The sequence below is a fragment of the Cynoglossus semilaevis genome, chromosome 6 (assembly GCF_000523025.1).
Source record: "Cynoglossus semilaevis isolate Cse_v1.0 chromosome 6, Cse_v1.0, whole genome shotgun sequence".
Lineage (NCBI taxonomy): Eukaryota > Metazoa > Chordata > Actinopteri > Pleuronectiformes > Cynoglossidae > Cynoglossus > Cynoglossus semilaevis.
The window spans coordinates 13,808,661-13,818,798 of NC_024312.1; the positions used below are offsets into that span (position 1 = coordinate 13,808,661).

Sequence of the window (10,138 nt, forward strand, 5' to 3'; positions counted from 1 at the left end):
GTCCTCAAACTGTTTACTGTGGCTTTGATCCCACGGCTGATAGCCTTCACGTGGGAAACCTGCTCGCTATCATCGGCCTGCTGCATTTCCGCAGCGCTGGTCATAATGTCCTGGCTGTGCTCGGAGGCGCCACGGCTCAAATAGGTGACCCCAGCGGGAAAGCGCTCGAGAGAGAGCGACTTTCAGCGGATGTAGCCGAGAAGAACACTCAGAGCATCCGTGAGAGCATTCAGAGGATTTTTACCAACCACGAACTGCTCCTTCACGATAGTTCAAAAAAGCTCGGTTCGGTGACTGTGCTGAATAACCTGAGCTGGTACAAAGACTGGAACGTGGTGTCTTTCCTGTCAGATGCCGGCCGACACTTCCGGATGGGCACCATGCTCAGCAGACACAGTGTCCAGTCCAGACTGAAGAGTCCAGACGGTATGAGTCTGACGGAGTTCACCTACCAGGTGTTCCAGGCGTATGACTTCTACCACCTCAACCAGGTGTACGGCTGCAGGATACAGCTCGGAGGCACTGACCAGCTGGGAAATGTCATGTCCGGTCACGAGTATATTCACAAGTAAATCACCATCCTGATCCGTTTCATTCACATTCACCTCCAAACTTTTAACCGTTTAAGGTGACATGTTAGGTCCAAGTGGGTTATATCTGACAATAGGCAAAATGTGGAATACAGATTCCCAGTTTAAACAACACAGGACGGACATTACCCTGGCTGGAATACTAACATCTGACCTTGCTGTACCCACTGCTTCATCACACTGTCCCTCCATCTTTCATAAAGAGCATTAGGTGTCACTGTAGTATTGAAAGAGCATGTTGACATAGAGAATAGTGCTACAATAATTCTTTATAAATCAATAGTTTAATTGGAAGGTAAATATTCACCTGATTCCCATAGTGATTAGCTCTGACTTTCAGAGTGAATTATCTGTTGATACTGTTATCAATAGAGACCCTTGTCCCAATTCCAATAATTAAAAATGTATAACTTTTTAAATATTTATAATCACTCATTGATAAACTACACAAAAACACAAGCATACTTTGAAAACACTTCAATGCATTATGCTGCTGATCTTATACCCACGTTACAAATTTAACACTTCAAACCCTGTTGTATCTCCAGAATGACAAGAGAAGACACTTATGGACTGACCCTACCTCTGGTTACCAGTTCTGTTGGGGACAAGCTGGGAAAGACAGCAGGCAATGCAGTGTGGCTCAACAGAGACAAGACTTCTCCATTTGAACTGTACCAGTACTTTCTCAGACTGCCTGACAGCAGCGTTGAAAGGTTCGTGAAGATTAAGTAAAATATAAATACAAAATCCTATTGGTACTCACTGGTACTTATGGTAGTGGTTACGCTGTGCAGCTGATACTCTAAAGAAATTGATTAAAACGGTTTTTAGTTTTGCAATTTGCAAGTTTTTGGGGATTGTTGTGTGCAACCTGTTTGACATTGGAATTTTAAATCTAAAGTGAAATTGATGAACCTACTAAATACCTCCCCACAGATACCTCAAGTTGTTTACCTTCATACCCCTGTTGGAGGTGGAGAAGCTGATGGAGCAGCAGAGGGAGGATCCCAGTAAACGCCTCGCACACAAGCGTCTTGCAGCAGAGGTGACCAAACTGGTCCACGGCAGAGAGGGTCTAGAAACAGCCAAGAGGTCAGTCAGGCTCTAACTGAGCATTATTTTACTTTATAGAAAATGTGAACTTAAACTCACAATTAGGTGGTGGAAAAAAAGAGTTGAATTTAGTATTGTTTTTTGCAGATGTACCAATGCACTGTACAACAGCAGTCTGAAGGCCTTAGAGGAGATGAGTGATGATGAGCTTCAGGAGCTCTTCAGGGAGGCTCCCTTCCATGAGATGCTGCTGGAACCTGGGACATCAGTGATAGACACCTGCCGCAGAGTTAATGCAATCCCAGAAGGACCCAGAGGGTAGGCATCAAATCGACTCTTCTTTTCGCTACGGATCGTACAAATCTTTCAATTTTAACTAAAGATTTCCGTGGAGAAGAACAGCAATAGTCTTTCTCAATTTTTTTGATACCCTAGGTATCAGTGGTGGTTGCTTGGTAGTTAAGGAGGCAGACTTGTGTCTGGAAGGTTTCAGGCTCCAGTCCACCAGCTGCCAAGTTGCCACTGAGGTGCTCTGAGCATGGCACTGTTCCCACACGCTGCCCCTTGCTGCCCTGCGTTTTATTACGTGAACATTTTTGCAATGCTCAAATATAAGTTATATATCTGATGCATGTCTTTCTCTATCTTTTTAAAAAAGATAGCTGATTCTTTAAACAACCTTCTTCGATGGAATCCAATCTTATTTAACATCTTTGATCTGTCTTTGTGTGCAGGTATCAACTGGTTTTAGACGGAGCAGTGTGGCTCAATCACAGTCGTGCAGACCAACCTGAGCAAGTGCTCATCCCCAAAATCCACATCCTGTCCAATGGACTAACTTTACTCAGAGTGGGCAAGAAGAACTTTTACATCATCAAGTGGCTCAACCTTTAAAGTCCCCTGAGCTTGTCCCAGGGACTGGAAGGTAGGAAATTACACTGACTGTATGTGGGATCAGAGAATAGTCATGGAGTGGACTGATGTTTAGGCCCATGTTTTGATGTCGATGACATCATCGATGACAGCCTGTGGTTGTCCTATCAATGTGTATATGTACAGTTATGACACGTATCTAAAGTTAACATATTAAAAACGATTTGATTAATAACCATTTTCTGTTTCTAATTTTTTACTGAAAACCTGCTCAAAAAACAGCAGGGGGCAGCATTGTTTCAGTTTGAGGGTTCTGCACGTATCCTTAGGCCCATAACCTGCCGTGACCCCGTAGGTAAATAAAAGCCGAGTAAAATGAAATTGCATAATTTCTTGTGAACAGAATGTTTCTAATTATACTACATAGTGTTTATTTTAGTTTGCTGTGAACATTAGTCAAACATTACTCTTAGGCATTCATGTTTGGTTTTTCTTGGTAGCGGTGAGTGGAGTGTGTATTTGAAGGCATACAGAAACAAACACAAACCAGTAACAGTTTAACTATGTTCACTCACATTTAAAAATGTACAAATTAAGATTAAGCATGGTTGGAAATGAACCCAAACTTAAAAGGAAAAAAAAATCGATTTTACCACAATTAAATATTTTACAGTAAGTTATAACGCGTCTGACTTCCTCCATGCCTCCGTGTTTTTCTTCTCTGTTTTTATACACTGGTAACCTCTTAAATGTGAAAATATTGTGGCTTTGCGGTTGTTCATCTGCTCTTTTCATTTTCCCCTGGGAGCGAGTGAAGTTGAGGACAGGATCTGCTCTGTTCTGACCTGGACTTACCTCACTCTGGTTCAAATTGTTGTTGGAAATTCCTTGTCATGAAGATACACTTACTGAATTAGATTATTTTGCTCATTTGGCAATCCCTAGAGAGTTTTGACATTTTGGAAACAGTGTGTGTGTAAAGTTAGTGAATCGATCCTGTGAAACAGAGAGTCATCCACTACACCTTTACTCTAACTGTATATGATCTCAAGTGTCCCTTATTTTAAGGTTGATATATTTTTTTTTATAATTCTAAAAAAATGTTTTTTAAAATTTTTGGTGTCAGATCATTTTAGGGATTTTGAGCTGTGCTGTTTTTTATGTATAAAATTTTATCTTACACCGAGATAATTTTCTGTAAAATTCTAGAAAATAAAAAACACTTTTTTGTAGGCTGACAGTGAACAGTGTAATGATCAAAGCAGTCTGTGGTTGAGGCAGAGCCTTTTTAGTTGACTGTGACCATACCATAGTTTTACATCAGAGATGTGTGTCCAGATATAACCTCTCCACTTGTTTGCTTTGGTAACAATGTAAACACACACGCTTGTGTGTCTTCCAAACACAATTGACAGGTGCGGCACTTCAGACGCCGCCTTGAATTTTTTTTTTTTTTTGTTTCATGTCATATTAAGCATATTCCAAACCGCTACAAAGGCCGTTAGCTGTTTGTCACATGCTTTCTCCACTCATTTGTGTTGCCTAACCGTCTTGTGTTTTCTGTTTTCCTCTAAATGGGAAATCAAAATTAAAATGTTGATGTTGATGAAGTGTAAGTAGGGATCTAGACTATAAATGTGAGAGGGGAAAACATTGTAATAGCCTTTCAATTATTTATACCTTTTATTTTATTATTATTTTTAAGCTAGTTGAGTCACACACACGCCCTCCCTCCTGGTGGAGGTTGGAAGGGAGAAGCCAACACTTCACTTTTGTTTAAAAACTATGCCAAAATCCTTCCTAATTTGAGTTGCAGTTAATATTCATATTTTTGAGAAAATCTCAACAAAAGCAACTTTCCCACAGAGAAAGTAGCCTAATGCACATTAGACTTGTAAAATTAGACACTAAGAAAAATACATTGCTTTTAAAATGAAAACCACAGTCTTTATTATCGTTTATACTGGAAGCAGCCATATCTGCTTTGAGCTAAATTGTAGGAATTAAATCCTGGGTCTATACCCAATTTTTAATTCTCATTTGTGTGTATCTTGTCACCTACCAGGAATTAAACAACCATACAACCAAGGTAGAACTAGCCTTTATTTTTTTATTTGGGGAATTTTTTTAATGCGTTTCAATTCATTCAATTGATAAAGATTCTACGGTTCATTAAAAAAGAAACTTCCAAACTACCTTAGTTAAGACGATGCCCGTTTGATGTAACTTGCAAATCCACTTTAAGAGAGGTGGGCGGGTTTATGTCTGTTTGGCCAATGAGCGCCCTTCGTTCACATTTAAATAGCTCTGTGTGTCAATCGTCTCCTCCTCGTCCCCCACCCCCAAAGTCAAACTCCCCTCTCAATCCCAAGTACATCTCTCAATCGCCATATTGGGTACTGAGAAGCTTTGCCTGCAGTTTCTCTCAGCACGGCAGGACATTGACAGCAGCAGCAGCTCCGACTTCTGTGCACTTGTGTTTTGGATGATCAACGAGGACATCGCTCGGCTCTTCGACAGCGTTGTCCTTACCGTCTGCAGCGCAGCTCCTGCAGAACACAGCTCTGTTCATCTAAATCTTCGCTCGGCCAAAGGGAGATATAGTTGCCGTTGTTTTTTTTTTCAGCCTTTTGGGGGTTTTTTCCTTCGTAAAAACTGGACGCTCCCGGCTTTTTTGCGAAACCGGGTTCTTCTTTCGTCTGGGCGAGAAAATGTCAGATGTTCGACTTTCAAACGGTAGTCCGACGCTGGAGCGGACGGACGCCCGCGTGTCGGATCACCCGAAGCCGTCAGCCTGCAGGAATCTCTTTGGCAGGGGGGACCCCGAAGAGTTAAACGCGGATTTTAAGGGACAAATGCGGGAGATGGAGGAGGCTGCCTCAGCCAAGTGGGGCTTCGACTTCGCAAGTAACACGCCGCTGGTGAACGACATGCTGGAGTGGGAGTTAGTAGACTACAGAGCCCTGCCGGGTTTCTACTCTCGGCCGCTCCGCAGGGAGAAGGGCGTCTGCTCCGCTGGGAATAACAATGTGGATCTAAATGGAAATCATAATTGTGTGCTGGTGGCTCCTGGCGAAGATAGCGACAGGTCTGACGGGCAGATGGAGCAGTGCATCCCTGTGAGGAAAAGAGCTGCGTGTCACGGTACAAAAAAGAACACCGACTTTTTCTCTGTTTTTTTACCCCCAGTGCAGCAGCAGGTAGACGGGTTGAGGCTTGCAGAAACCATCACACACACACGTGTGGTGGCATTTTTGCACCCGCCTCAATTAAGTAGCATTCAATATAGCCACAAATATATGGATCACAAACAGTTTTGCAGCACGACGGTGACTTTTTTTTCTTTGCTTTTGCAGAAGCCCCGGCCCAAAATAAGAGGTCACACAACAGCAGCTCAGATGAACTCAGTTGTCCAAGTCTGAGCCATTCTACAGAACACACACCCAGGAAAAGCAATAGCCCCAAGAGACTGACGTGAGGACGACACACGGTAAGCCCGTGGATAATTATTTTTTAAGACGTACTTTAAATAGTTTATAAGCGCAGCGTAGTCAGGGTGAGTTTGTTTGCCAGCGTCAGCATATAGTAACAGAGTACTACAGTATTTTCTCCGCCTCTTTCAGCTGTTGTTTACCACACCAGACCCAGCTGTAAATCCAGTTGAAAGTCAGTTATTTATTTATTCATGTTCATATTGTTTCAACATTGTTGCTGGTATCCTTAACTCACCCCGGCTGCAGCTTCTGACATCGCGACGCGGATTTGGCAAAACTACACATTCATCACTGCTTTTGCGTTTTACCCCAAAAAACCGCAGTCATTCATTACAGCACCAGTCAAAATCGTACTTAGTAAAATACTTGTGTAAAACACGGTCAGTTGGACATTTTGGTGTATTTTAGCTTGGATTATTCAACCGAAGTTTGTGAGTTTGGACATGACGGGGGAGGAAAAAAACATGGCTGAGAATTTACACGTATTTTTTTTAGGTACAACCGCTGTGTGCCGCGGTGAGGGCGAGTTTCCGACAGAACTGTAAACAACAAGTGCGGAACAACAGTGTAGTAGTAACACGTCAGCAGCCACTGCCCTCAGAGCTGAGAGAGAGCAGGACCAGAAGGGGCCGTACTCTCTGTGTGTTTGTGCGTGTGCGCGCGTGTACGTACGCTTACTTACCATATTATATTACTTAGAGGCACTTCTGCCCTATCCAGTCACCATATCGGGGGCAATTGTACCCATTACGGCCATAATGTGATTTATATTTTTTAAGACATTTTATGTTAGAATGTGACATTTTACTCGTAGTGAAAATTGCATTACGTCACAGCTGCACACACACACACGCACATGCACATGCACACACACATGCACACACACATACACACATACACACATACAACCATACACTGGTTGTGTGCCGTGTGCACAGCTCTGCTCACCAGGAGCCCTGTGTTCAACTGCTGTAAAAGCTCACTGGTTAAAAACGTAGCAGAGAAGAAACGGTATTAGCCCCAAATATCGTTGTTTGTAAACTAAATGTATGTTGTATTTACAACTGTGACATTGTTTAATCATTCAGGAACAACACAAGTCAGTTTTCATTGTTGTAGTATGGAAACAGGCCATTTTGTTTTGTTTGTGAACCCAATTTCTTTTTCATAACTACCTTAAGTATTTAAACATAGTATTACTCTCTGGTAATTGTTGTTTCAAAACCACAAGCCTACTTCATATTTATACTACAAGAATAATTAATTTGGTGTTGTAGTGAAATGCACATAAATGCATTTTGTATTAATTCTTACTTGGTCAAGTTTGACTCTGAAATACACCCACACAAATGTCACCTAAGGTAATTTCTAAATAACTAGTACCAGATGATCAGGTGCTGTGAAGGGTATGATCAATGAAACTCAACAAAATACAATTTTTGTTTGTTTCCAATTTATCTACTTCTACTTTTGACTATAAGATGATTTATTAGGTAGTTGTTCATTTGTCATCTTTATCAAACAATAATGCACAAATCTATCATTTACTGGCATTTAATGCTGTGACAAAAAATCTAATGCATGTTAATTTCAATTAAAATTATGCAAAAAATATTCATATTTAAATTATAAATGTTAACAAGTGTCTGTTTTTGGTCAGCAATGATGTCTGTAAAGTGTTGTATGATGTTTCAAACCAAAACCCTCATGTTCCCCACTTTTGTTTCCTTTGTTTGTGTTTTTCATGTTTTGCTGCTGTCTGATGAGTTTCAAAAATAATTCTTAAGCTTGTATTTTTTTTTCTTGTCCCACAGAGCCGACGGTGTGTTCCCCTTCCATGTGGGAAAATTCAGTGTTGGCCAATTGTTTTGGAGGAGGAACTACACAGCATCAGAAACATATCAACTCTCCTTGGAGGTGGGGGAGGACGCTGTTGAAGCACTGAATAGAAACACTAAAGTTTGTGGCACTCGATTAAAAGTTACTGCCTCTAAAAGCAGTCAATGTAGCAGCGTGCAATTAGGTTTGACTTCCTGTTTTGCTCTTTCGTTTTGTTTGTTTTTTTTTTTACTACCTGTGTGTAAATAAATATATATTATATTATATTTCTCCATATGTAGCACATAAGAGAACCTTATAATTTGAAAAAAAAATCCTTTGTGTAAAAGGTGTGAATTTTGATTTGACTTGAAGAATTGCAGTGTAGTTTGTTTCCAAAATGCTGTTGGGTTTATTATTATTATTATTATTATTATCTTCGAAAAGGCAGTTTGACATTGAGAGCCTCTTCCCACTTTTTTTTTGCAACATTCAAAACTAAACAAAAAAAAAATCCTTTTCAGTTCCTTGACAGTGTCCCTTCACTCCATCATCCTTCTTGCTCACCAGCTAAGAACGGTACAAATGTAGCTCTTATTTGTTTCCCCTCCTTTCTTTGGTCATTTCAGTGTCAGTGCAGGACTCTCTTTAAGATCTTTTGTTGTTTACCCTGAAAATTTAACAAATTAAAATTTAATATTTCTGTTGGAATAATTTAAGTCCTGTGTCCTATTTATTTGTGATCAGTGCTTTGCTGAACTCATGCTTTTTTTTTCCAACTAGTCCTGCACCTCAGCTGTATTGTAATGATGTTTTCCTCTGGAGTTGTGAGTTACGAGGATATTGAAGGACAAAAACATACAAACTGCACAGATTTATTTTTTGTATTCATCTGTTCTCCCTTAGTTTCACAGCCTTCGGAATAACACGTTGTTTTTGTTTTTTGAAAGGTTGAAAGTCCTACAATACCAAATACATGGTTGCTTTGCTGTAGTTGCCAACACTGCCTTTGCTTCTTAGTTGACTTCACATTGTATGACTATGTGATAACTTAGATTTAATATTCCCAGGAGGTTTGTATTTTTATTTTCTCCTCACCGATGTTGTTAGCCTGCTGATGATGCAAATTTGAGCATCTAAAAGCTTCCCTTTATTTAGCTCAAAGTGTGGTTCCACTTCAGAGATCAGTGAACACCAGGATTTAGAGAAAGAAAAGAAGAAAAGGCCTGTCTCAGAAATGCAGCCACAATGCCTGTGTATTTGTGTAAATCTTTGCAATGTACCTTTTTGTACATAATTTTGTAAAAACACTGAGAAATTATACTAACTTATTTATGTCAAGTTTCTTTTTTTATTATGTAGAATAAAAATGGGTTTTTTGATTACGGTTATCCCAAAGTGGCATTTACTTTATTATAATTTTGTAAAAGCATATTTTTGGTAGTTTTTTTTATAAGGTTGCAAACTGAGCCTGATTAAAATATTTGATGTGCATTTTGTAATGTGTGGTTATAAAATCTGTTGCAATCAATTAAAAAGAGAAAATTAAAACTGAAAAAAGTCTGACATGTGACTGTTTTTTTAAGTTGTTTTTTTTTTCTTAATTCACTTTTCTTTATTTGAAAACAAACACTTCTACATCCATCGAGCAGATCATGTGGAAACAGGCAGTTGTGACACATTTTTAAGAGTGCAGATCTTCGTGCAGACTGCAGTGGGACAACCAGTATAAATCAACACTGTGCAAATGATTGACATTTTGCTCCACCAATCAAGAGCAGAATGAGAAAAACAGACCACTCGTTTCAGCCAGTAAGATTCAGTAAATATGAGAACAGCTTTTATGGAAAAATGAAGTGATCTGTGGTCAGTGTACAAAGCTTGGCTGCAACATTAAAACACTGCTGCAGAATTTTAATTTATTATTTTGCAATGTCAGTTTTTATGGCATGTGTGTGTGTATATATCCCCAATACAAGCAAAAAGTAAATTTTTTGTTCACATTTTAAATAATGCTAAAGTCAATTTTATGTTATTTATTTTATTTTTCTCTATTATTTATGGAACAGATTTTTTTGTTAATAATTGATTTAATAATAATATTAACAAATAATAATACTACTTACTAATTTTTTTAAACTTCAAAATTACTTCCTAATTTTGAAGTTTAAAAAAAGAAAATTCTGCTCTATGATTGATGCCCACCAACAGCAGAGCGTTAATCCATGACAGCCTGCTCTTTGACCTGCGGTAAACTTAGTACATGTGTCTCAGTCTGTGTCACGACACATCTGCCGACACTTCTCA

At 39.5% G+C, this 10,138-nt stretch overlaps 2 protein-coding genes and 1 non-coding gene across 3 annotated transcripts in view; all 3 read left to right on the top strand.

Moving 5' to 3' along the window:
- yars2 (tyrosyl-tRNA synthetase 2, mitochondrial) overlaps nt 1-3,195 on the top strand; it is a 3,428-nt gene extending 233 nt beyond the window's left edge. Inside the window, 5 exon segments of the mRNA XM_017032830.2 lie at nt 1-568; nt 1,139-1,306; nt 1,530-1,685; nt 1,794-1,964; nt 2,381-3,195. The exon segment at nt 1-568 is cut by the window's left edge and continues 36 nt beyond it. Of these exon segments, the coding sequence (XP_016888319.2) occupies nt 1-568; nt 1,139-1,306; nt 1,530-1,685; nt 1,794-1,964; nt 2,381-2,540 (1,223 nt within the window). The 3' untranslated portion in view covers nt 2,541-3,195.
- LOC112487181 (U5 spliceosomal RNA) lies at nt 1,977-2,092 on the top strand. The gene has a single exon (XR_003050010.1). It is a non-coding gene; the product is annotated as a U5 spliceosomal RNA (small nuclear RNA).
- A 1,643-nt stretch (nt 3,196-4,838) lies between the features above and the next one.
- cdkn1bb (cyclin dependent kinase inhibitor 1Bb) lies at nt 4,839-9,391 on the top strand. The gene is made up of 3 exons (XM_008312227.3): nt 4,839-5,663; nt 5,876-6,009; nt 7,828-9,391. The coding sequence occupies exons 1-2, from the start codon at nt 5,231-5,233 to the stop codon at nt 5,995-5,997; spliced, it is 555 nt and encodes a 184-aa protein (XP_008310449.1). The 5' UTR covers nt 4,839-5,230; the 3' UTR covers nt 5,998-6,009; nt 7,828-9,391.
- The last annotated feature ends 747 nt before the right edge of the window (nt 9,392-10,138 follow it).